Source organism: Oryzias latipes, chromosome 18, assembly GCF_053564925.1.
Source record: "Oryzias latipes strain Hd-rR chromosome 18, Olatipes_Hd-rR_3.1".
In the NCBI taxonomy this organism is placed as follows: domain Eukaryota; kingdom Metazoa; phylum Chordata; class Actinopteri; order Beloniformes; family Adrianichthyidae; genus Oryzias; species Oryzias latipes.
In genome coordinates, this window is record NC_136254.1 from 32,483,219 (window position 1) to 32,509,748 (window position 26,530).

At 40.9% G+C, this 26,530-nt stretch overlaps 2 protein-coding genes and 2 long non-coding RNA genes across 8 annotated transcripts in view; 1 reads left to right on the forward strand and 3 right to left on the reverse strand.

The window, feature by feature from the left end:
* LOC101173437 (uncharacterized) lies at window positions 1-11,002 on the reverse strand. 2 transcript variants are annotated; one of them, XM_078935841.1, is made up of 13 exons: window positions 10,792-11,002; window positions 8,850-8,924; window positions 8,063-8,107; window positions 6,265-6,309; window positions 5,942-5,986; window positions 5,382-5,426; window positions 5,048-5,092; window positions 4,679-4,735; window positions 4,195-4,274; window positions 4,034-4,124; window positions 3,483-3,536; window positions 1,898-2,065; window positions 1-589 (listed from the first exon to the last, which is right to left on the reverse strand). In XM_078935841.1, the coding sequence occupies exons 1-13, from the start codon at window positions 10,820-10,822 to the stop codon at window positions 441-443; spliced, it is 930 nt and encodes a 309-aa protein (XP_078791967.1). In that variant the 5' UTR covers window positions 10,823-11,002; the 3' UTR covers window positions 1-440. The 2 variants fall into 2 exon arrangements, with proteins under 2 accessions (XP_078791967.1, XP_023821872.1); XM_023966104.2 differs by having other exon boundaries at window positions 3,483-3,587.
* On the forward strand, window positions 190-21,820 carry LOC111949267 (uncharacterized). 2 transcript variants are annotated; one of them, XR_013650861.1, is made up of 3 exons: window positions 190-254; window positions 21,468-21,590; window positions 21,683-21,820. It is a non-coding gene; the product is annotated as an uncharacterized LOC111949267 (long non-coding RNA). The 2 variants fall into 2 exon arrangements; XR_002875285.2 differs by lacking the exon at window positions 190-254 and adding an exon at window positions 6,356-6,490.
* Window positions 14,220-17,394, reverse strand: LOC144987007 (uncharacterized). The gene is made up of 4 exons (XR_013650853.1): window positions 17,205-17,394; window positions 16,319-16,396; window positions 15,343-15,411; window positions 14,220-14,690 (listed from the first exon to the last, which is right to left on the reverse strand). It is a non-coding gene; the product is annotated as an uncharacterized LOC144987007 (long non-coding RNA).
* The window catches only part of LOC101175601 (FHF complex subunit HOOK-interacting protein 1A), a 19,998-nt gene continuing 11,478 nt past the window's right edge, over window positions 18,011-26,530 (reverse strand). For 2 of the 3 annotated variants that reach the window (XM_078935777.1, XM_004079630.5), the window contains 8 exons: window positions 26,155-26,322; window positions 25,992-26,071; window positions 25,735-25,907; window positions 25,557-25,668; window positions 23,817-25,081; window positions 21,632-21,810; window positions 21,441-21,561; window positions 18,011-19,984 (listed from right to left, as the gene is read on the reverse strand). In XM_078935777.1, coding sequence (XP_078791903.1) covers window positions 19,740-19,984; window positions 21,441-21,561; window positions 21,632-21,810; window positions 23,817-25,081; window positions 25,557-25,668; window positions 25,735-25,907; window positions 25,992-26,071; window positions 26,155-26,322 — 2,343 coding nt within the window. In that variant the 3' untranslated portion in view covers window positions 18,011-19,739. The remainder of the gene's footprint in view (window positions 19,985-21,440; window positions 21,562-21,631; window positions 21,811-23,816; window positions 25,082-25,556; window positions 25,669-25,734; window positions 25,908-25,991; window positions 26,072-26,154; window positions 26,323-26,530) is intronic. The other variant, XR_013650848.1, reaches the window with a different exon arrangement.

The window sequence follows — 26,530 nt, forward strand, 5'->3', positions numbered from 1 at the left end:
TTTTTTTTAAACGTCCTTTCACTCTTTATTTAGAAAATAAAAAGTACAGGAAAAGCTTACATCATGAGTTAAATGTGATACAAATACATACTTAGTTCTATACGTTCTGGTGAATTTCTGTTTTCCTTTTCCAGGTAGTTTATTTTGGTAGTTTGGTCCGGAAGTGCACCATTTTGACCGTAGTTAATAGGAATAACAAGTTTGTCGCGTGGCAGACACTCAAAATCGAGCGGGAAACGGAGGGAAATGGACGGGTAAGTTTGATTCATTAATCACAGGCTTGATTGTGTGCATAGGTGTGTGTTTCTTTGTGTGTATCTACAATTTCCACATCATTTACATAAAATTTACAATTGTGCTTCAGGAATAGCAAAACAAATCTTCAGTTTTTTTGTGAAAAACGTCTTGTTTATCTTGAGGGTCAGTTAAAGTTAAAAGTACTAAGAAGACGAGGAGATGGAGGAGGTGGGGGAGGTGGAGAAGATGGAGAACGGTTGGACGGTGGAGGACTCAGATGGGGAGAGGAGCTGGTCGCACAATGCCGGCCCGTTCAGATTTATTTCAACGAAAGGAGCACTGGAGTGAGTGGCTGGGTGAAATTAAAAAAAATGGAAAGAGGTTAATAAAATGTACATAAAACGCATCCAAGTGTTAGCAATAAGATAGCACATAACACTTTAAAAATCTGAGCATTTGTGCCAAAATAGCTATAGATTAAAAAAATTATACAAAATTAAAAAGATTAATAATTAAAAAAAATCAGTGGGTTAAAAAAGTTTTTAAAAGAAATTGATTCTAAGATGCCTTGCTGGAGAATTGTGTTGCCTGTTGGCACGAGGAGCAAAAGATTGCTAAAGGGCTTGCAATGTGTCCATTATTCATTCTTTCCCATTCATACTTGGTGATGACATCACTTTTTAAGTCCTTTCTACGGGTTTACGTACAAACCGAGCATTCATTGAACACACGCTGAAAGTTCCCTAGTCAAAACTTTCGACTGCCTGAACGTCAAACAGCTGAACTTTGTCCAATCAGGATCTAACATCTGGGTGTGACGTACACCATCCTTTTTAATAAACAGTAAAGTTAAACTACCAACCGTTGTAAACATGATCATGGGGGAGAATTGATAAATGCCACTTGTGTCCGTCTGTATTTATATGAATTATATTCATTGGAATAAAGCAGTGAAAGAAAAAACAAGATTTGCGAGATCCGAACCACCTTGACATGGGACAAGCACTACTAAACAGTAGAAAAAGAAGAAGAACCTCCTCCCTTCTAGTCCGGTGTGAACATCACACTCGTTCTTGAAATCACATATAGTGCATTCTTGAACATGCAAAACATGCTCGGTGGTGCAAATCTGGTGAATCTTTCTCCAGACTTTTTCTTTCACAGCTCTATTCCGATATGTGACAGACTTGGTGTTGTATCATTCCATCTGCACACAGCCCTATCATTCTTTTCTTCTCCACGATCAGTTTTCAAAGGGTTGGTAAATGTTGTATACTTATAAAGCGCTTTTCAACCTACAAGGACAAAGCGCTTTACAGTCACAGACCCATTCACCCAGTCACACACACATTGACACACAAACACAGGCACCCGCCTACCACTAGAGGCAAGGTGGGGTTCAGTGTCTTGCCCAAAGACACTTCGACTCATGGGCATGCAAGGCAGGAGTCGAACCTGCCCTACCGCTGCACCACGGCCGCCCACAGTTGTTACTACTGTGTCTTGAAAAGAACAATAACCATACCTCACTACCAAATCCCAGTACCTGATTGGTCAAAGTTCAACTGGTTTAACTTTAGATCCGCATTCAATGGCCACACATTTTGTACATAAATCTCAAAAACGGAAACGCTTTAAATGCAGATCAATAAAACCTCACATGGATTATTATTGTTTTCGTTCTCCTGTTCTCCAGCTGCTTCCATGAACGGGTTGTTTTGGTCAGGAGGGCTGGCTTTCTTTTCGTCCTGGCTGTCGGCCAAAGTCTGACTGCTCACACTGGCGGATCTGCTCTCCACACTTTTATCCTCATCTTGTTCCTGAGGATCTGCAAGGGAGAAACGGAACAAACTTTAAACAAACCCCTGTTTATCACAGCAGTTAGGTTCCAAAAAAAGTAGTTTGGTTTATTTATTTAATGATTCTGGATGTTTTAAGGCTGTACAACCTGTTACTACACACTTTATCCACTTTATAAGACGTTTCTCTTGTTTAAACCCTCAAAGTTTAAACCTTCATAGAAAAACAAGTCCAGTTTCAGAAAATGAAAAAGATCTGCTCACGAATAAAGATTTTTGTGTTTCGAGCAAACTGAACACAATTATTAAAATTGATTGACAACAGCCTACAGTCAACCGAGATGCAGAACATGATAAGCTGTGTAAAAAAAATAAAAAAGGAATTTCACTAAAAAAATCTGCAAAACTACATGACCATGAAAGGTGACACGTGAAATAGCCAGGGACCGTTGTATTCTAAGAATGAACATATTTAAGTGTTTACAAACAAGTTAACAAAAAAGTTCTTTAAATATCAACCTGCACATTCAGGATTAAGGATTCAGATTAGTAGACCAACATCCATTTATTTCTATGGATCTCTTGCATGCTGAGCAGAGATGCAGTTTTCTTACCAAATCATGGGTAACATTGAGATCTTTTGGTGGTGGGACATGTTACGAACAGATTTATTTGTGATGGCTTTGAGCAGATAAGCAAACTACCCAATGCTCTTTAGGCTTGAAAATGTGTACTCTACCAGTTCTAGACGACCATAACTACTATTAACTGAAGAATTATGAGATTTTCTCTACATGCCAGTGTCCAAAATAGTGTTTTCAGATCTGGAGACAAAGTTCGACAAAGCATCATTTCATGATTCAAATGTGTAGATTGCATCCTCTGTTCCTAGCTGTATAGTTTCGTGGGATTACAGCTAAATGTGCGGCCAACCAAGCATCTTATTTCTGTCAATGATCTTTGATGGAATCCCACAGATAAGGTAAAACAAAAGTCTGGGCGGTCCAAGCTTTCAAACCATCCCTCTTGTGGTTGACAACGTAGCTGTAGTTCTCAAACCTTTTTCACACATAAACTTGTTGCTTTAGAATTGGACTGCTTTCATAATTGTTTTTTAAAATATAGTTGGACTGCTCCAAACCCATTGCAACAGTCCTGTACAGTCAAGTTCAGTTTAGACCATTTCCTGTCTGATCTCTTGCTATTTTCTCCCATAGGGTGTCAGGTAAGACCTTCCAGTTGAGACTTTGTCTGACGAAGGTTAGGGCTGTCCATCAGGCCTCTTTTAAAGGAGAAGTTGTAGTATTCTTGGTTCCTGGGATACATAGTGATGCCAAATTGTCACAAAAAGCTTTATGAATCAAGATTAATGCAACAGGTTGAGCCCCACGCTTCTTTTGCTGTAACATGGTGATGCGCATCGAACAAAACCAGATGATAAATTACCATTTGCTCCACTAGAACCGTTCTCCTCAGACTTTGGACCTGAACCGTTGGCTACTGGAAGGGAGGAAGTGTTATCAGTGATATGGTCTTTAAGGTCTGGTCGATCTGAAATAAAATACCCCCCCAAAAAAGACTTACTACAGGCTTTTCTTTTATTGCATTCACACCGAATGCGATTTGCACATTAAAATAACGTTGGACACGTCTCTTTTGACGCGCATCAAATACGCTGCTCGTCACTTGTCCAAAAGTCTCCATGTTTGAGTTCATGAGACCATTCCGGTGAGGTTCACCATCTACTGCAGGACGCTTTCCGCCCTACTTCAGTCTCTGTGTGAGACTCAGATTTTTGAGCCCACAAGGTGCCGTGATGCCCGAATCCCGCTGCAAGACCTCTGATCACATCTGTTCATTGGCTCATCATTGAAACTGGACGCCTCCGATGTGCAAATCCCATTTAGTGTGAACACAGCTTTAAGCTTTTTTTGGCAATGTATGTGTACTTTAAATGGGTAAATCTTCATTTATGTCTGAATGTAAAGAATACTCACCAAAGTCGTCAAGGTAGACTGCCTCAAAGGTCCCAGTAGGCTCATTTCTGTTGTTCATAGGACTTGGACGATGCAGATCAAATGAGTACGACTGGAAGGCAAGATCACATGCTGATAGAAAAGAAAGCTTTAATTGAAAAATGTCAGAATGAGTTGCTTACCCTGGATGCTCTTCTGATAAAAAAGAGCATAAGACTCAAGGCAATGATGATCAGGATGATGAAAACCAGAATCACGTATCCTGAGAAGAAACAGAAAGCTCTTGAGATTAAAAAGTTCTTCTTTTTGTCTCACTGCTCAAAGTAAAAACATTTCTTACAGATTTCGGAGCAATAAATGATTCCTGACCAAATATTTCATGACGTTAAACGTTGATTTTAAAGTGACTTTTTTGTTACTTAGTTGATTTCACAGAAAATAAGAGGCAATAAAGCCTCTCTAGGTCCTTTAGCGTATGCATTTTTCTACCTTTTCTTAATAAATGTCCGCCAAATTCCAGCACAAGGCATTCTAACTATGTGGGTGATTTTATGATTTATATTTTTAAAATGTTGCATTTGACTGTTGATAAATGCAGAAACATTAATAATGTTTAAGGGTTTCAAAATATATCAAATAAGGTAAAGGAAAGACGTAAAACCTTACCCCAGCTTGAACTGTTCTTAGGAGGAGGAGGTGGAGGAGGAGGTTCTTCGGTTGGTGCTAAAAGCAAATAGATTTTTTGGTGGATGGATCAGTCAAAACCAACACAACTATAAGTTCTATTCATACCCGATGACTAACTGTTACTTTCAAGAGGAATTCCACTCAAGACAAATTCCTGATGCTGTTTTCAGTAACACAACAGATGATACCAAACCATCCCTGCTTGGAAGCTCAGGTCCTTCAAAGTATCTTAGTTTGATCCAGTTTGGAAATATTGTAACAACATCCTCTGTACACAAAAAAACCTGACAACCATAGAATATTCTTTGAACGTGGAAAAGGAAACCAGACAAACGCACAAAGATTTACCTGAGGAAGGACTGGTCTCTTCCGATTGAGATGCTTCATCCTTTTCTAAAAACAAACATATATTCCTCCATTAATCTGATCAATAATCTGATCTAAAACAGCAAATGCTGTAAAAGATTAATCCAGTCTGTGATTCAGGATGTTTCCCTAAAGGACAGAAGGTTAAAACATCAACCTGTAGACAAGATGTCTTATGTCTTTAGTGATATTAGCACTTACTCTGTTTTTACAGAGATTTGCTTAAAATGTTCTCCCTCACATGAAAACAGAAATCCATAAACTGTGTTTTTCTAAACGAACACAAACCAAGAAAAAGAAAAGCACAAAGTCTTACTGCGGGTTGAGCTGGTCCCTTCAGAGGTAGGAACTAAGGTCGTTCCTAAAACCAAACACAGTTTTAGACTGATCCACCAATCCATTCACACCCATTTTCAAATCACTTTTAGCGTAACGCTCTGTAAAACAACAAAAAATACATTCCAGTACAAGACATTCCAGGTACTGTTTTCTTAGAAGACAGAAGATGAAGCCGCCAAACCCAGACTGAATGAACACGTATATCTTTAGAAATTATGTAATGGTGTGGTTTTTTTTAAAATACTTTTGTGCATATTATTGTTTGTTGCATGGAGATATATAGTGGATAGTACTGTAAACTCTGGTCCAGAAGGTTTAAATAACAACTAGGTCCTTTCTGTGTGCTGTTTTCATGTTTTTCTTGGGCCCACAATAAGACTTTACATTATGCCTTAGCAGTGTGTTTGTGTGTATGTAGCAGCCTTGACCAGCTGGTGTAGCTGAAAAACTCTCCACTTGCTTGGTCATGTTAGACAGGCTACATGTCTAACACATGTACTCTGAGACATGAAAGAAAGTGAGGAAAAAAAGTCTTACCCTCAGTTGAGTTATCATTCTCCATGGGAGTTGCATTGGTTGGTGCTAAGAAACATGCAACTATTTAGACAAATATATCAATCTGATCAAAACAATCCTAAATTCTGTTAACATTGGAAAGTTAAAGCCTAAAAACAAAAAACAGACTTGATGCGTTTAAACCAAAAATATTAACAAAAACATTATTGTCACCAACGTCTTGGATATATTTTCATTTTTTGTTGTTTTTAAAAATATGGCTGCCTTGGATTGTGTTGAAATACATGTACAATGAAACAATCAAGTTAATGAACAAAGTATTTGAAAGAGAAAAGCAATTTTACCCAACAAGGAACTGTTGACTTCAGAAAAAGGTACGTTGGTTGTTGCTAAAAGAAATACAAATTTTGACATTTATTATTCTGATTACTTTAAGTTTAAATTATATTTTCCTTTCAGGGGTGTCAGAGTCTAGGCTTTGTGGGTGGCATCCTCCTAAGTTTTTTTGCCTTATCTGCTGCTGATTATCTGGATCAGGTGTGGTTTGCCAATCAGAAGCTACAATGGCAGGTTAGTAGGAAATCCTGTGGAACACCATCCATCAAGAACCTGACGTTTAACACATGCATTTGACAGTCCACACTGTGAAATGACAAAATCCAAAATGGAGTTTTAGCTAATCCTAAAGCTGTCCCTGAAACCGTCAAAACAATTTTGCATGGATGCAATGACTCCTTTAGTAGTTCCAGTTGGTATTGTTAATGGTTGTTTTGTCCTTTCTCTGCGTAACATGTTCTCTGTGTTCACGTGTGGGTTTGTAATTGTCCGTAGACATTAACAAACCCACACTGGGGATCCTGTTATGGATGGGTGATCTGTCATGGGAGAACTCTACCTTCACCAACCATAATGGGTGGAAAGGGCTTCAGCTTTCACCTCAAGCCTTCAAATGATGGATGGGTGGGTGGATGGATGGATGGATGGATAGGTGGGTGGATGGGTGGGTGGGTGGGTGGATGGGTGGATGGATGGATGGATGGATGGATAGGTGGGTGGGTGGATGGATGGATGGATGGATGGATGGATGGATGGATGGATAGGTGGGTGGATGGATGGATGGATAGGTGGGTGGATGGATGGATGGATGGATGGATGGATGGATGGATGGATGGATGGATAGGTGGGTGGATGGGTGGGTGGGTGGGTGGATGGGTGGATGGATGGATGGATGGATGGATAGGTGGGTGGGTGGATGGATGGATGGGTGGGTGGGTGGATGCACTCAACAAAATAACTCATTGGATGAACTCAATTTAATTGTGGGCAGGATTTCCATCCAATAAATATGAGTAACCCCACCTCAAAGAAAATTCTTCCATGTAATGAAATATAATTGAGTTAGTCGAACTCAATTTTATCAAGAAAGGCAAGGGAAAAAAAACATGCAACAGAAGTCTGAAGCCAGCCTTGAACTCAGAACCTCTGTTTGTTAAACCCGCTAACTAATCCATTGAGCTAACATTTTTGTGGCAACACACAGTATAAAGAAATAGATTCATTATTTACATAAATGAGGCTCGTCGTGTATCGTCTTATTGGGAGAAGCCGAGTTGAAACGATTTCATGCCACAGTTCGTTTTTTACGTGGAAAAAACGAACGAAAGTTTTCACTTTTGAAAAGTCGAAGGATATGAAGGACCAAAAGTCATACCAGGCGTTAGACGGAGTTGAACATTTTAATAGTTGAATGGTTAAAATAGGTGAAAAATTGTAGCCGTAAGACGGCAAAAAGAATAAATAAAGAGAAACAGGAAAACAAGCATGCCCCTTACTTGAACTCAATTATTTTGGATTACTGGAGTTATAGGGGAAACTATTAATACATTTTGTGTTAGGTCAATTAAAAGTAGATACATTCTTTTTAAATAAATATTTTTAAATAAAACAACCAGAATTTTATTGTGTTACATGAAAGAGGGGCTTGAATCTTTTTATTGAGTGTGGATAGATGGACGGATGGGTGAGAATATTGTTACCACATATATAACACTTTACATTGAAAGCTATTCCTGAATGTAAAAATACATGCACAATACAAAAAACTGTCAATTCTAAAACAATGGAAATACAAAAAAAACTTACTCCGAGTTGAGCTGTCGTCCACAACAGTAGACTCTCTCGTTGTTACTGAAATCCCAAAAGATTTTACAAGAGGTAAATGAATTAAATCAAATATATTTTTGAATTATGTCTTACATTAATTGTTACTTCTTTTGGAAAAACTGCTACCACATACTGTACGCAGAGGTCTATAAAGGTTTGTATATTTTTTAAAGACTTTTCCTACTGTTAGATTTGGATTTTCCTAAATAAGACAGAATACAAATTCAATGAGAAATCATAAAACAAACCATTACCAACTGCAAACTGTGACTTTTACCTTAGATTGTCTTCTTAAGTTGTCTTTTTTACTTTAGATCTAATGAAATGCGGTAACTTTTTTTTTTACACTGCACACATTTCTCAAATCCACGTCAGTTTTGTAGAAAACTTGCAGAGCAATGTTATGCGTAATTGTGAAACTCAGCGACCACAATGGTCCAACTAATCTGAATATATTCAAACATATTTAAAAGTGAAACTATCGGGAGCCAGATCAGTTCATCGGATGTCCAACAAGTTCTCATTCAATCCAGTTACACACATCCTTTTATTTTTTAATCCCCTGGAATAGAGCATGTCTGGTGGAATCATTATTGGCTGTTTTTTAAGGACACTTTGATGCAGTGGACCTGGGGGCCAAACTGCCAACTTTCCAATGACAATACCCATCATAAGGGCCACATAAGAATTTGTGCATTAGAAAATATTTTTAAAAAGGGGAGCAAGAATAGAACAAAATGTGATGGACATGGCTTCATCCACGCACCTTGTGTCGTAGCATGAGTGTTGTTCTGAGGCAACGGTTGGGTTTGTCTTTGACCAACCAAAGAGATGAGCAGAACTGAAGAGGAAACACAAGTCATGAAAGGAACAAAATACAGTGAAGTAAGAAATGTTTTCAGATAACATTCAAGATATCTGCACACAATAGTATCGGAGATCATTTTAACTAGGGGTGTAAAGATTAATCGATAAATCGATTTCTATTCCTACGATCCAACCAGATCAATTGTTAATTGAATCGACCCATACCAATATACAATCATTTAAAAATAAAGTAAATCAATGATTGAAGCACGATAGGTTAATTTTACTATAATGTAAAAACAACAAAGGGCATCACCGCGGACAACACACATGTGATGACATCAGCAAACACGGATCACTCCATCATTCCAGTCCAATGTGTTGAAACACTTTGAATTTGGCAAAGTCATGTGACCATCCAGTGTCTAGAATGTTCCAATAATGTTCCCTTTGGTTTCTTATGATGTGGAAAAACAAAAGTGGGCTGAACTCTAGGAAACTAACATGTGAATGGATTCATTCATTGTAGTTTACTTGTTTGTTTGGACACATATTTCATTTATACCTAATTATCTGGAAGAAATCCAAGAATCTGGAAAACTGAAGTTTGAATAAAGTTCTGAAATTTTGGATAAATATGTCCTTGATCTAACTTTCATTCAGTGAATCAGATTGTTGTTAAAATGAACCAATATGGACTATGAACCGTCACTATGAATGGATCATCAACCACAAATTATGGCATGATCCCAACCGTTGTTAAAATGAATAGCTAAACTTCTACTTTTAACCCTTTAACGTCAGAGATGACGCCAGCAACCGCAAAATGACACACGTTCTTTGAACTGCTGTAACTCTCCAACTGTGAATACAATTAACGTAATTCCAACACATTCTCCGCATCACAATCTATGCATTCATTGTGTAGAAACATCAGTGCTGTAAAGTTATGCATATCAGCGCAAAGCTGCTTTTATCTGCCTCAGAATCCAATGACCTTATATTAACTGCGTAAACAGTTGAAGACTTCCTGTATTTCATAGAACATCAATCGTTGGGGCTAAAGCTGTATGCTGAACATAGAACACACAAGTAATTTAACCTTAGTACAATTCCAAAGGGCATGATTGTAATAAATATTTATACGATATAAAAAATTGTATGGTATAAATATTGATACCATGGGTAAACTTTAATTTTATGGCGGTATACATGTTGTTTTCATCAGTCCAGTTTTGAACTTGTTTTTGCAACCATTTACATAGAATGACAAAACTTGAAACAGAATATTTAAAAAGGGGGATTATGGGACAGAAGACAAAATGTCGGCAAATGTCTTTGATCTATTGTGAATTCATGTTTTACCACAGCTGCTCTTGATAAAGTTAACATCCAATAAACATTTAGAACCTTAAGGTTTTCTTCTGGCAGGTTCAAACACTTTCAGTAAGAATTTGTGGAAATCAAAAATATTTCCCTCCTTTAGCAAAAGAAATGTCAAATACCTGAAAGACACCAGCAAGTTTGCACAATGAAAGCGGAAAGCGGCAAAATCTAGTTTACTGTGGCGTTGCTACGCGCCACATTATTTCCTGTGCAGATTTTCATGAAAGAATTTAAAAGAAATTCTGCTTAATGCTGCTAAATAACACAACTATTCAATCCTGTTTGTCCAATTTCAGCACGACAAAGCCAAAAACAGAGGTTTGTGTCGGATCTAGCATCATTTTACTCCTAATTGTGCTGAAGTTTTTGAATCAAGTGTGTGGCAGAGATCTTATATCATATCATATGTTTGTATTGGGGTTTTTCTCAGAAAGTCAGAGTTCCTCTTTATAAGATGTGACGAAGCCGAAGCGGGAGAATAAAGAGAAGTTGGTTGACGGTTGGGTTTAACTCACCAAGGAAGCAGAGGTGATGCAGCTGCTCCATTGCACAGATGAAGTGACTGGTGGCGTTTTCCTTTGCTTTCTGTCAGATTTACAGTTTTAAGTTTGTTGCATAATCATAGGTAGGAATAAAATGTCTTTTCTTTTTTTTCTCTTAAAAAGCTTCCTTCTCTGCTGCTTTTCTAGCGTCTTTTCTGATCAAGTAAAGTGAAAAAAAAAGACTTGCTGTCTTACTTCCTGTCTCTCTCAGTACCCCCACCCCCCGGTCTCTTGGTCTTTGACTTTATCTGAAACACTTAAACTGCATGTGCAGAGGTGCAAAAATTAGTTCCCACTCATATATTGCTCAATTTAGATAGTTGATATTGGTCCATTAGTGACAGAATGTAAACAAATGTAAAATAAGGAAAAGAAAAAAAAAAGAAACAGGAAATTAATTTCAAGCATTTATTTGTATAAGGGTGCATAAAAAAAGTATTTGTTCTCAAAAGTTCACCTCTAGTTGATAGAATTCAAAGGTTTCCTGTAGGTCAGATTTTCAAACACTCTAGCTGCTATTTTGTCCCATTCATCCACGCAGATCTTCTCAAGAGTTGTGATGTTTTGAGGCTGTTTCCACAGACTTTAAATGATAGTCTTTTGGACTGAGGTCCAGAGACTTACTACAACACTTCAGAACCTTGAAATGCTTTTTATGTAGCCAATCCTTTGTTGTCCAGGCGATGTTTCTGTGTTTATAGTCATGCTGGATGATTCAGCCATGTTTCATCCACAATACTCTCCCTGATTGAAGGAGGTTTATTTCTAAAATCTTACTATACATGACTCCATTCATCCTCCGTTCAACAAATCAGTCATCTTGTCTCCTTTGCAGAGAAGCAACCCCCAAACCATGACGCGTCCACCCCACGCTTCACAGTGTGTATGGGATCGTCGGAATGTAACTCAGTATTGCCATTCACATAAAGGCAGAAAATGTTCTATTGAAAGCCCAGAAGCAGTTCCCGTTTGAAATGTAACCTTTATTGATACAGTTTACAGTAATATTTGAGACCAGTTGTTTTTTTTTTTCAACATAGCAATAGCAGTAATAATTGAGTGATAATGCCCGACAAAGTGCAATAATGGTTGGACAGTAGGACAGTTCAGTGGACAGTAGGAAAAAAATAATTTGTAAAGTTAGCCCAAATTCACAACAAAGAGCCGTCTCAATGGGCTTTGTACCGGTAATTTTAAGGTAAAGATAAAATCAAAAAGTTTATGAATACAAAGAATTCAATAGGAGAATACTAAACTAACTAAACAGACTAAACCAAACTGGGCATCCCTGCTGTTAGACCTTCCTTTGCTTCGTTAAGTGATGTTTTATTTTGGTGAAACTCCGATATAAGAACACTTGCAGAACTTCCATGTTGTACAAACGTCTACCTGCCCACGTAGACCTTGAATGTGACATTCTGTGACCAGTATAAGCTCTGTTCAAGCTTTGAACTCCAGTCATTTGTCATTACCGACCGTGGTGCAGAGGTAGAGCGGCCGACCTCTGATTGGATGATTGCATGTATTGCATGAAGTGCCCTTGGGCAAAACACTGAACCCCACACTGCTCCTGGTGGTTTCAGGTTGGCGTCAGTGTTCGTCAGCACAGTGTGTTAATGTGTGCATGGGGTGAATGGGTGTGACTGTGAAACGCTTTGGGTTTTCTAAGAAGGTAGCAAAGTGCTGTATAAGTATGTCATTTGCCATTTAACCCTCAGGTCTTAGTTCCCCCCTCTGCCAACAATTGCCTCTCCACCCAATAAGTTTCTCAGTAGCAATCAGTTTTCAGGAACTGAGTCATCAACCACAACACTGTCTTTTTTCTGAGACAGGATGTCTATAGGCTCAGTGACTTAGAATTGGGGGGGCTTTTTCAAAGGTGCAATGACACATTAAAAACCACAGAGGCAGTAACAAACCTGTTTTACCAACTTTGTTTTTGTTGCATTTATTTTTGTATGAATCCCTCATTTCACAAAAGCATTTTCTTTTCTTGTTTAGTCTCATCAACTGAGTGCAAGTTGCCGCTTTTGCAAGAGTGTCAGTAAAATTTAAAGCCTTCGTCACTCATGCCCTTATGGGTGGGTACGGGCTGTCTGTGGGTAAAAAATGGGCAAGAATGTAGACCGCTCGGTGAGTCAAAATGTTCCTGCACATTTTCTTCTGCAAGCATGCTGCGGAAAACAGGTCGTGATGAACACAAGTAAGTGAGACACAAATCATGGCATATATTTTTCACTTTTCCAACCCCTACAAAATCCTGCACATTTAGTGTTTTCCTTGTGATAATTGGGCGCTACTTAAGTGGAACCTGATTGTTAGAAATTAGGAAATTAGACAGAGTGTAGTTTATGTGGACATCCTACGGGGACAAAGTATCACCTGGACACCTTGTGCGTGCAGCATTTGTGCATAGGCGTTAGGGGAACCAGTGTATGTACCTTACCATCAACTAAAGGTATAAGGGTACCACAGGAAAACATCACCTGTACGTCATAGGTGCGTGCCATTTACATTATCGTTACAAATACTTCATGATACACTTACCACACACACCACATTGGTACATTCCATTTTTTATTATGTCACTTGAGGTAGTCGTTTGAGCCTCGAGGGATCTAGAAGACACATCTGTGCTCCCCTTAAGATGCAGCTATTCCTCTTTACGACCTTCCACGGGTCCAGGCAACCCAAAAACCCGTACAGGTCAACCCCTGTACAGGTCTAAAAGACCACGGCTTACGCCAGCAATGCTTGCATGAAGTGCGTAGTGCATTTGTCCACATGATGCATAAGTGTCTGTGGGATGTCCACACAAAGATCTATCTAGTTGTGACAAAGACTTTTAAAACAGACTCAGGTGATGCAAGTACACCTCTGAAAAACCCACCAATCGTCACAGCACCTGAATACTCAACCACTAACCGCAGTTCTTGTACACCTGCTCAGTCCAAGAGTTGATAACGTTCCGGTAGACTTAGTTTTGGATGTCATTATCTTCATTTTATAAAGCAGACTTTTTTTTTGGCCTGTGACCATTAGAAAACAATGCTTGCCACAAAGTTCTGGACTTGTAAAATAAGTTCCTCATATTGTATTTGAAAGGAAAGGTCAGTCTGTCGTCTCTGATCATCCAAAATGGATTGTTTTGAATCCAGTTGAGAATCTTGGGTTTAGTTTGTGTCTTGGAAGCACACCAAAGGGCAGTTAGCAGTTCTAACAAGTGAGTTGTGTTTTTTAATCTTGTTGGGTGATGTTAGCTTCTCCTTTTTGCCGGCAATGTAGCACACTGGTGTGAAAATCACACTTTTAGACTTTTTATGTAATTCCCTTTTTTATTTACAGCTTCTATAGCAAATGTGCTTAAACAAGTTAGTAATTGAACAAGACAAAGCAAATGCTGAACAATAAATAACATTTAATGAAAATGCAGTTGGTTGCACGATGGCGCAGTGGTTTGCGCTCCTGCCTCGGTTCAAGTCTTGAGTGGGGGACCTGAAACAGAACACCAATGGGGGACCTTTCTGTGTGGAGTTTGCTTGTTAGGTTTTCTCTGGGGACTCCAGCTTCCTCCCACCGTCCAAAAACATGCTCCATTGGTTAATTGGTTACTCTACATTGGTGTGAATGTGAGCGTGCACGGGTGTGTGATTGTGGCCCTGCGACAGACTGGCGACCAGTCCAGGATGTCCCCTGCCTTCGCCGCGAGGGGCCGGGATAGGCTCTGGCAGCCCCATGACCCCGAAGGATTGAATGACAATGCCGTTTTTCCTAATGCTATGCTAGCAGGTACAAAGCGGCAGAAGCATAGAGCACGCAGATGTTAGCTTGGTGACCATCTCCAGCTGCAGCATTTTTAATCGGGGAATCCTCTGTTTGGAAAATAAAACACAAGAAAACCAAAATAAGACTCAATGAGAAAACAATGCGATAAATAATGTTGTAGCCTAAACTTGAAAGAAAATTGCCTTGAGAGTTCATTTGGAAGCTAAAGTACATCTGCTACCTATGGATGTTGTGAAAAAGTCAGTGGATGTCATACACGCATTGTTTATTTCACTTCACATGTTATAAAGATAGGAAGGGGATAGAGAAACACCCGACTTGGTGTTTTCCTTATAACGGTCTCAGGGTGTCTTACTTATTGGGGCCAAAAACTCCAAATTCTAAAAGAAAAACCTTTTCAATGTGGCATCAATGTCTGTGGGTATAAAAAGCTGATTTAGCCAGTCAGTCATTCCAAGTTCATCATTCAAACAAGCACGAACACCGATGTTGTATGTTCTGTGTAGATTTACGAAAAAATCTAGTCTTGCTTAGTTATTGTCTGTGGTTCTGAGACATGCCCAATTCAGCTTAAAAAGTTGTTCAGCCAGTGCGTCAAAGATTTTCACATAGTGTGACACCGTCTACATATTTCCATGTATCTGGATACATTTTTATTTTAGTTATCAAAAATATATATGGAGGAGGGGAACTATAATATAATAAAGCATTCAAAATACCACAAGTGGCAGCGGTTACCTGTATATTCTCGGCCGCTACCGATGTGTAGATCTTCATCATCACTGTTCTGCATGTATTCCAGAGTAACTGGGAGGTTAACACAATTACACTGTTATAGTTAAAACTGTAAAATACAAACAACAATGTACAGATTACTTCTTTCATCTGTGTAGATTCAGTTTTTCCTTCAACAAGGAGAGCTCTCACCGGTAAAAGCTGTTACAGACGTTCTTTAAACTACCGGAACTCTTTGAATGTTTAAGCAACTAATGTAATTCCTGTGGATTCTGACGCACATGATGATTGCAGCCCACTCTAATTGTGGAAGAGCGGAACGCCTCAGAACAACATCATGATGCTGGTGAGGAGCAGGAGACGACGTCGTCAAGCTGTCATTACAGCAAATGGTGGAAATACCCGTTATTGACACGATTAATATTGGGCAATCTTTGTTATTGTCTTAATATTTGGGGTGAAAAATATCAAACTAATGAAATCTGTGTTTCTTCTCATTCATTATTGGTAATATCAAAAGAAACTTGAACAAATGTCGTCAAAATTCAGACCAAATAGGAAAAACATTCATGTAAACATCAATGTCCCAACTTGTATATATAGTGTATGTATTTCTTGAGCTGTAACAAAATGGGGTTAATCCATAAAGACCCCAAACACAAAAATATGCCAGATGTCATGTAAATTACATGTAACTGTTAAAGACCTTTTAATCATAAATCTTTAGAGATATAATTTTTTTATAGATGTATAAAAAAATCTAGTCTTGTTTAGTTATTGTCTGTGGTTCTGAGACATGCCCAAATCAACACGAATAAGTTGCTCAGCCACTGCAGCAAAAATGTTCCCATAGTCTGACACCGTCTACATATTTCCTTGTATCCGGATACATTTTCATTTTAGATATCAAAAATGTGTAAGGAGTAGGGGAACTACAATATAAGAAACCATTCAAAATACCACAAGTAGCCGCGGTTACCTGTAGTTTCTTGGCCGCTACCGCTGAATGGATCTTCATCATCACTGTCCTCCATATGTACTGGAATGACCACAGTAACTGAAAGGTTGACAGATTTAAATTCTTTTAGTTATAAATGTAAAATACAAACAACAATGTACCGATTACTTCTTTCATCTGAGTAGATTCAGTTTTTCCTTCAACAAGCAGAACTCTCACCGGTAAAAGCTGTAACAGATATTCTTGAAACCACCGGAACTCTTTGAATGTTTAAGCAACTAATGTAATTCCTGTGGATTCTGATGCACAGATAAATGTGTTTCCAAAGTAAGTTGGAGTGAATGGACAAATACCTTCACTGATTGTCTGTTTGCCCTTTTTCAAATTCAAATAATTTAATATTTATTTGTTTGAAATCTGCTAATGAGCTGTGTCAGCTCAGTGAAACACTTGTCTTCCTTAGGCAGCAGTTTCATTCATTCATATGTAGGTTATAAAGAAAACACTAAGATAAAAAACAAGAGGGATAAATATTAGCATTGATCGTTAATTTCATCTTGAGCTCCCATTTTTGCTGCCAGCTCAGTGAGTGAGTCGGTCATTTTGATTCAAACCAGTTTGGATTATTTTTTGCATTTGGTTTTGTGTGAATTTTAGCATCCTCAGCCTTTTAACTTTTAGTTTTTAAAAATTTGACTTGAATTAACAAACACATGCATTTGTAAAAATGAAACTGTGACAAAGTTAAGACACGAATCAGTCAAAAATGCTAATAATAATTATAACTAAACAAAAAAAATGTTTTTGTTGTTTTTTACGATCTTGTTCTTCGGTCTGGAGCAAAGACGTTGAAAACCTATCATGCGCCCCCGCAGAGTAATGAAGTGAAGCATTTAGGAAGACTTACCCAGAGCCCACAGCAGCAGAGAGACCTTTAGCAGAGCCATCATCACCAGCTTCCCTCTGCAAAGTCCAGACGAGTGTCTGTCTTTGCGTGCACGACCCGGAGGGCTGAATAAGTACGACGCCGCGACAGGAACCAGGCAAACCACATGTGCAAACACATTAGAATCTGTTCCAGTTTACATTACTGCTCGACTACCGGTACATGTTTGACCTTTTCTCAAGCTGACACTCTCAGCTGTTTGATGACAACGTGCATCAATCGCACAAGAAAATCAGAACGAGACCAAGTATGATGATTGGGGTTAAAACGGGGCGTTTATTGCAGAGGAGAAGTTGTCTGAGCCGCTTCAATCAGCAGCAGCACGGCTCACATGTACCGGTGGGCTGTTCACAGATGATGTAACAGTACCTGCTTTGGGTTTTCACGCAACAGGAACACAAACAGGAAGACAGCGCCTACCACAGCATCTGACACTAAACAGGTCTTAGCCTCATGTTGAGTTCACCTCAAATCTCCTTGATTTGGTGAGTTCAGACATCTGACGTTGCTTTTTGACGTTTCCTGCATGTTACCAGTAAAACTAAACTAAGAATTGTTTTGCAATAACCTTGTTCTGTGGAGCTGATAAACAGCCGTTAATAAATTTGAATCTCAATCTGTATAAAATGCAACTGTCAAAGAAATTCAAATACATCAAACCACATAAGATGCAGGAATCTCCCTTAGGCCACAATGTCTAAAAAATGATTAAGAAATGATAACAAATTGGTTTAGAAGTGTCCAAATCAAAAACATGCCTACACTTCTTTAGTAATAAAGTTCTTTTAATGCGTTACCCAACATTTAATTAATGTCCCTTCAGTTCAAGGACATTAATATTCTGCTCATTGATGACTTTTGTTCAAACCAAAACTTTTGTTGAAACTAAAACTCTACATGATGATCCATAACCATGTAAATTTCTGACACATGCTAAGGTGGAGATTTACTGTGCAAACTTTGTGGAACTTCCTCAGCTTAACGCAGGAATATAGCTGAGACTACGGTCACATGTCCCAAAATGCCACCGCGAGCCAACCCAGATGCGAGTTTTTCAGCAAAAGGCATTTGTTGTTGGGGGGCGGCAGTCTCGTTTTTACAGCAGAGGTTTTAAGTAAAAGTTTTAATTTGACGGCGACCGGATAACTTTTTTGTCTTATGTCATTAGCCACCCAGGCACATTTGGAGGTTGCGGAGAGGCAGTCCAGGGACAGGGGTGGCAGGAAGGCAGAGGCGTGTTAAATGACTGATAGGAGGGTCTCCAAGGTCCCCCAATTGTTTGATGATCGGCTCATTTCAGAATGCCAGCCCCTGCCCCTGTGCAGTCGTCCCACTGCCACCTTCCGATTGTTAGAAATCGTACGGTAGCAGCGCAGGCGCTCGACGATGGCTGTTGACGTGGCCCAGGATCCCGGCCACCGTGGGTCCAAATGGAGAGATGACATTGATGCTGCACAAAAGTCATCATGGCGTTGTTAGCACCACAGCGACTCTGACACCTGTGGATTGATGAATTGATGCTGAGAAGAATACGAAGAAGGCAGAACTTAATGATTTCTTGGGAGACACATCTAACAATGTGTAAATCTTTAAATTGAAAAGATTAGATTGTAATGTGTCAAATCTGAGTTTTCGAATGACCAGTGGTTGTTCACTTTCAGATGTTCAAACTTAAAGAGCTTAGCTGTCTGGACAAAGCAGGAAGACTTCTGACCTCCTTTGTCCTACTTTTTCGGGGCAAGAACACGGATACTGGGCAAACATACAGATAATTTTACAGTTAAGTGTTTTTGTTTTTAGGTATTTCCATGCAGACAGTACCACTGTCTCTTGGCTCCATTTAGCAGAAAGTCACTTGCGTGTTTCAAAAGTTGGTTGAGTTTTTTGCTCAAATGTTCATTTGGAAGCAATAACATAGCAACGTTAAGTCAACCCCGTAACATCGGAGCTTTATATCCAGTGTTGACATTCTTTGACTATTGTAACTCTTCAACCGTTTAGACAACAACCTCAAATCCAGCAGATTCTGAAGCAGAGAAAGAAGCTCTGCGCTGATATGCAACACTTTACAATAGTGAAGCCTGTTACCTCTTACGGTAGGTCATAGAGGTTGTGTTATTTTGGCGTCACCGGCAACAGTTTAGGTGTTAAGAGGCTTAAGCCTTAGTCTGAACTGCCAAAATATCAAACTTGTAGACCACTCAGTGAACCCGTAGAGAGAAAATGTTCATGGACGGCCATACTGCAGGCAACAGATCTTAGAAAACACTTAAATAACGCGGAAGGGTAAGTAAGGGTGAGTTCGGTGAGACGCAGGAGTGTTGTACAGAGTTGAACTTTTTTTCAAGTTTTTTAGAAAACAGTAAATGATTTGCACTGATCCCACAAATACATAAAAACTTTAAAATAATCTCACATTTCATAAATAGAACCCAAAATCATGCAGGAAACATCTTCAAGTGGTGCCAGGAACTTTGGGAGAGTCTTCAGTCATGATTAGTCCCCCGACTCAAACTCCTCCCACCAGTCCGGTGTGATGCTTTGCTCCTGAGCGAAGGCCGCCAGCTCCTTCAGGAACTCGGCGAACATTACGATGGCAAACACCCGGCTCTTGGCATGTGGGGGAATGCTGGGGCAGGGGGGCAGGACACTGGGGGGCGGTAGAGGCAGGGCCTTCTTCAGGGAGCCGTTGGGAAGAGATGGACCCAGTACGATAAAACTGCCCTGAGACTCCAGGCACTCTGTGGGTCACGGGAGGAAGAAGACGAGGTTAGGAGGTTCCAACACCGTGCTTACACTAGACAGCAAGTCGGTGCTCCTTTATAGTCACTGTGTTGCTAAAGTATTTGAAGCCACGCCCATACACCCAGCAGATGTGGGACTCAGATAGTTGGACTCAACATCAGTCCAACTCTAGACCTTACTTGAAAAATGATTCAAAAACAAAGTAATTTTTTTTACATTTGCCAAAAGCTTGACAGTCTTAACATGAGGTCAAAACTGCTTTGGTCGACCATCTGTGGGGTTTCTCTAAGGACTCCGGTTTCCTCCTACAGTTCAATAACATGCTAGATAGGCTAACTCTAAATAGTCTGTTAGATGTCCATGTGTGTGACCCTGCAACAGACTAGTGACCTGTCATGGGTGTACCTATTGACCGTATATGAGAACTGGAGCGAGTGAGTGTGACGTCACCTTTAACCCTTGTGCTATCCTAGATGACACCCCCCCCCCCCCCTTACATTGACATGTTCTCCCTACCATGACAAAGGTGGAAAGATTTCATGTAATCCATGGACACCAGTGAGGATCGCAAATCATTGAAGAAAAAAGGTTCAGAGCACTGTCTAGTGGGTCTAGATGACCCAACTCCCAATGGTAAAGTGTCTAGGATACGATAACGGCTAGGAAATGGTTTACTTCAGACTCCAACCAAATGAAATCAATTGAGTCACCTTTTTTTTTTCCACAATACGGACGTTGCCGTGTTGGAACCAGAATTTGTCCAAAAGTGCTGCTTGGTCAGAGTCTGCGTTTCTAAGACAACCACTCTCACCAATTAGGAGTGAGCTTGTTGGAAGGCCACACCCCTACCACGTGTACCGGGCTACAAGTAAACTGTCAATCAAGCATTTTGAATGTTGGAGGTGGGGGCCAGCAGGCTCCACCTACTTTTATTGAAGCATCTGATTGGTCAGTTCATAACTTCAGCTACAGAAAAAGTATGAAGAAGAAAAAAGGATTATCAAAACAATAAGGGCAGCATATATAGATAGATGTCAATGGGATGTTGGCTTCTTGGAGCCAGCAGGTACTTCCTGCTTGGAATGCCAGAGGGGCATGGGTCACTCAATGGTTCCAGAAACCCCGTGACCCTGAAAGGGATGTATGGACGGACGGTCTCCCATCTTTTCGTGAAGAATGTTTTTCATTACAATGTGACCAATAGTTCTGCTCCATTCTATAAATATAGTCTAATGTGAAAGTAAGAGTTTGAAGTTATTGTTGCCATAAACTGTTGTTTTATTTGCGTGACTTCAGTCCATCTCTACATTGTTGCTTTGTGAGCATTATTCTGGATATGATTGAATAGCTGTCCTCTTCAGAAGATGAATTTATGCAGCATATAGTCAGAATGCTGATGTGAGCATTTTTTTCCCTTTGCTGCTCCTGTGTGGTTTCCCTCCGTTTGTTTACCTCTAAATTTGCAGTCTTGGTCTTTAGCCAGCAAGAACCTCCAGGCCTGAGTGACCAGGGCGGGGTAGTCCGGTCTGTCCTCCACATAACGCTCGATCTGAGCATGCACCGACACCAGCACCTACCATAAACGCACGCGTCATTGCACAGGTATCTATGGTTTACCGGAGGCAGGAGGAGCCGCGTGTTACCTGGTGAAGCGTGCGCACGCTGAGCTGACTGTGCGGCTCTGTGCTAAGCAGGAAGGACCGCAGAAGAGGTTGCGGGTACGACACCAGCTGGACCAGGATGCCCGTCAGCAGCAGGTTGACCGAGATGGAGTTTTCCAGAAGGTTCTCCAACCGGGACAATAGGACGCTGATAAAAGGACCTGAAAGACAGATTTACCCTCAGGTGATTTTCTATGGGTTCACACTGATTGAGAAAGTATTGCAGATTTTTTCAAACATTTGTATGATATTTCAACATTAAAGACAATCAAAATGGACTGTTAAATTTGATAAAGATAACCTCGCTAAACACAAACATTTACCTTAAAAGGAAATCAGCAGAGGTCTAGTGAAAATTAATAAAAGTATTTACCCTATAAACCTACAACAATACCAGCCCAGCCCACAACTCAAGAAGCAAAATTCTAGTGAACTTAAAACAGCATCATCATCTTTATCAGACCACTGGGAATGGTTTAAAAATAGATCAGAAGATGATCGCAGAGGGACTTTAAAGTTTCTGAAGGGTCAGATTATGTCCAGAAATCTCTGGTTCCTCTCATGATCTCCTAGATGAGTGTTTTGGCAGTGATCGGTCACTTATTGGGCGGCTCGATTCCTCCTCTGCCCACCCATGTGTGTTGTAGTGTGTACTGAACCCCACTCCCCACCCCATGGCGGCTCTTTCACCATCAGAGTATAAGTATCTAAAGCAATTTTAAGCCTTAAAGACAGCAGTAAGAAGCTAAAAGATGCTTATCATCTTTGTTAGTTTGTCTGACATCTGCCGCTAAAACCAATGTTATTTATCAGGTCTGATGGTAATCAGGCTGGGGTGTGGTTAGTGAAAGACTATAAACATATAGTTACCACAGCTCACTTATGATTTTTTACCAGGGCAACGCACATGGAGTCACGCCCATTAAAACTGTTTTGCGTGTTTTTGGTCTAAACTTTATTTGGATTGTAAATGTAAAGGCAGGAAATTTAAACCTTGTAAAGAGATAAAAAATTGTTTTTCCAGCTCTTTTTGCCGCTTTGTTATTTTATTTTTTACTATCCCAACTTTTTTTTTTGCCTCATCAGAGCCAGGGATGTCCCTATCAGGGGTTTTTGGCCCCAATCCAATTCGAGTCATTTGATTTGGAGTATCTGCCGATACCGAGTCCTGATTCAATACTTTTGCAACACATTTAAAAAAATTGAGCAAATGTAACAACAGATCCAGGTTTTCTCTAATTCTTATTTTGTCAACTTTCTTTTATCATTCAACACGTAAACAGAGCACTTCTGTGAAGCAGCTATTTGTTTTTTAATCCTGTTTTCCCAGAGCTTGCACTTTGTAGACGGCCCCTTGGCGGCCGTTCTCTCTGCCGTGTTTCCGCCGGCATCAGGAGACGCCGCTCCCATTAAAGACACAAAAACCAAAAGTTTTTTCTTTTAAAAAAGCCTTTGCAGGTCGTTGTTTGAGTTCAATCAAACCAATAGAGACACTTGCTGTCAGTTGAGAACCTTTATCAAGAGTATTTGAGCCCCAAAGTCAGAATCTTTCTGTGCGCCTCCTGCTCAAACTAACGCCACGTTCTGCCGCGTTATACGGCATTAAAATGTCGTGATCTGTTCGTGATATCCAGACTTCTAGTAGAGTATTTATCTGTATTAATAGGCTTTGACTAAATAACTTATCAAAATAATGAGAATTCTATAAATATCCAATCCCTGATCGGGATACAAAATCCGATTCCGATCAGGTCTGAAGCCATGTGGTCCGGCTGATCAGACCGGGGCATCCATAACCGGAGCTGTTGCTGGCGACCTCAAAATGACACCTGCTCTTTGAACTATTGTAGCTCTTCTACTGTTTACGCAATCAACGTAATTCCAAACAATCAGGACTTAGTTCTGGCTTTAAAAGCTACTTTTATTTGAGTGAGAATGTGTTGGAATTCTGTTTATTGCAAAAAATGGTCAAAGAGTAACTCAAAGAATGGCAACAATAGCACTAAAACTCCATTGTTAAAAGGTTGAGTCAAGAACACATTACTTATAGGCTTAAGGAAAAGATGGAATAAAAGGAACTTTACCATTAACTAGATCCTTTCCATCTTTATTACAATAAAGTTATGTTAAATTTTTGATTATACTTTTATCATGTATTCATACAGACCTGTACATGGAACTCCGTGTGTCCTGCTACCATTGGCAGAGCTACTCCTCTCCTCTTCCTTCTCCTCTTCCTCCTCCATGGTTTCTCCTTCCTCTTCCGCTTCTTCCCACAGGAAGTCAGTGCTAAACTCGTCCTCCTCCTTCAGTTTTTGCCTCAGCGCTTGGACACGCCTCTGAAATGTCTCATGATGGTCGTCCATGTCATCACAGTCTGGCTCCACCCCCAAAGAGTGCATGAGCTCACAGTACTGAGACAGGAAGCTGCTGTTTTTCGTGGCTTTGCTGCCGGGCGGATTTGGAGAAACGGGTGGGGTTTGTGGCTCACAGTGTCCGTTTGGCAAAGAGTTGGTGTCCAAGCAGAGATCGGACTGCGTGTTGTGGTTTAGCCCCATCTGCCGGGTTGTGTTCTCGCTGTTCTGCTTTAGCTGCTGTCTTTCTTCATCACAATCACCACTTTTGCCGATGATGTGATTCTTTACATTAAAGCTGTTTGTAAAGGGAGGTGGCTCCACCCGCTCAAGTATCGTCTCCAGTTCATCGTTTGCTTCATCGTTCCCGTAACCCTCACTCCTGGTAGTTATCTCATAATCTGTACTCTTCCTCCTCTCATCTCTCCCTTCATCTTCGCTCCTTCTTCGTGTCGACATGATACTGTTGACCGTCTCCATCACCGTCTTACCTTTTGTCGTTAACGCTGTTGATATTGTTGACCCAACATGGAGTCCTTTGGAGCTCCTCCCAGAGGCTTTCTGATTGGCTGCCCTCATTCGCTCCAAAACGGCTGACTTTGCATCCTTCCTGGCAACAAGGTCATAAACCTGAACGTCGTCCTGAAACTCCGACTCCTCCACGTACGAGCCGTGCACCAGCTTGGTCGCCGTGCGCTGCATCTCCTGGATGTATAGTGGTAGCACCTGCGGAGGGGTGGGGGAAAGCTTGCTCCCGCCAGACTCAGCTGCTTCACTCCCGCTGGGTAAACTCGGGGACGGCGACAAACACAGATCTTGACCTGCAAATATGTCGTCCCACTCCAGCTCCGAGGCGGAGCTGGCTCGTCCCGCCCGGTTGGAGACGGCTTCCAAAGAGGATGGAGTTGGGGAAAGAGCTGATGGTGGAGAAGTGATCACCAAAGAGAAGAGGGAGTCGCTCTTGATTCGGTGGATGAGTTCATCTTCATCCTCTATGTCGTCTCCCGGTGTGTCAGGTCGGTATTCTTGAGCCGGCGGGTCGGTGCCGTCATATGGAGCCGACCAGAACCGACAAGCTCTGGACACAAAAACGGCAAAGACAACCACTGAAAACGTTTCAACCAAAGGGCCGCACCATCATTTCCATTTCTAAAGCCCAGTCTGTTCACCATTTAACCACTAGGTGGCTCGTCACACTGTCAAGTCAATTACCAACCAGTTCAGTGTAAAGAGGCCAAATATAAATAGATACGTCTTAAAAGATGTCCATCCATCTTTAGAATCTTCTGACTCCCATTTGGGGTCATGGGGTTGTTGGAGCCTATCCCAGCTATTGTTAGGCAACAGGGCCACACAACCACACACTCTCACATGCACACATAGGGCAACTTAGAGACACCACATGGAAAGAGCCCAGCTGGGATTCAAACCAGAGCCTATTTGCTCTGCAGCAAGAGTGCTAAGAGAGCAACTCTTTGACCAAAACTATAACAAGGTAGGAACGAAACGAGACGGAGGGGTATTTGGGAGGGGTATTAGGACATCACGCTCACCTCTGAGCATTGGCGATGGTGTGGTGAGCGTCCCACAGGTAATGGAGGTAGTTGACGTCCATCAGGAAGTCGGAGGCGCGGCAGAAACCCACGCTGTCGGACACCGACAGATCTGAGGGGCGAGAGTTCAAATGAGCGTCTTTCTTAGGATCTACAGGTGTGTTTTGCCGGTTCTGACCTGCTCCTTTGGGCCAGTGAATGTGCTCCGACTGTGCGTTGGTGCTGTGGAGGTAAACTGGGCACCAGGAGGGCATGAGGAGCAGGAAGGAGGCGGCGCTGGACGAGTAGCAGTCCTTCTGCTTCAAGGAGCGGCGCTGCCTCCTGCTCAGGTGGCTGCAGGGGATCAGATACCTGCAGGGACAAAAAACAAAATGTGGCTCGTTGCTGCCCCCTGCTGGACAAAAACAGATGTTTTTCAAATGCTGCTAGGCTGACCTGAACACCAGCTGCAGCATCACATCTTCACAGAAGAGACCGATCAGAGTCCTGAACAGAGCCAGCGACACCGTCCCCAACTGCCAAGGCCACACACGAGTCAGAGGGCGGGGGGCCGGACGCGGAGTCACGCCCAAATGTCAAAATGTCACGGCGGACGTACCTGGAAGGGAGTGTTGACCCTGCTGATCAGCGTGTCCAGGATGTACACGTTGTCGTGCGTGTGCAGCAGGATGAAGGACAGGAAGGTCTGCAGGAGGGCGGGCTCAGAGATGGAGCGCAGGAACAGGTCCAGGTACGCCGTGGTGGTCATCACCTCCTCCACCGTCAGCTGAGCACACAGAGACTTTTTCAGTCTGAGACGCCGCGTTTATTAATGCTTTATGACCGAACATCAGTCAGGAAAATAACATCAGAGTGACCTGAAACCATCCAGAAAGAATAGAATCAAATGTTTTACTGTCATCAAAATTAAAGGTGATCATCATATCAAAGTGCATTAAGAAAAAAAAGAAAAACAAGATGACCATAATAAAAGT

What these genes read in the sequence shown, in the direction of transcription:
- LOC101173437 (XM_023966104.2), bottom strand. Translation starts at nt 10,822, where the DNA reads ATGGAGCAGCTGCATCACCTCTGCTTCCTTG. An exon ending in CACTCATGCTACGACACAAG is followed by an intron (nt 8,108 to 8,849) that starts GTGCGTGGATGA and finishes TTGGGATTTCAG; the next exon opens with TAACAACGAGAGAGTCTACT. An exon ending in AGAGACCAGTCCTTCCTCAG is followed by an intron (nt 4,736 to 5,047) that starts GTAAATCTTTGT and finishes ATTTGCTTTTAG; the next exon opens with CACCAACCGAAGAACCTCCT.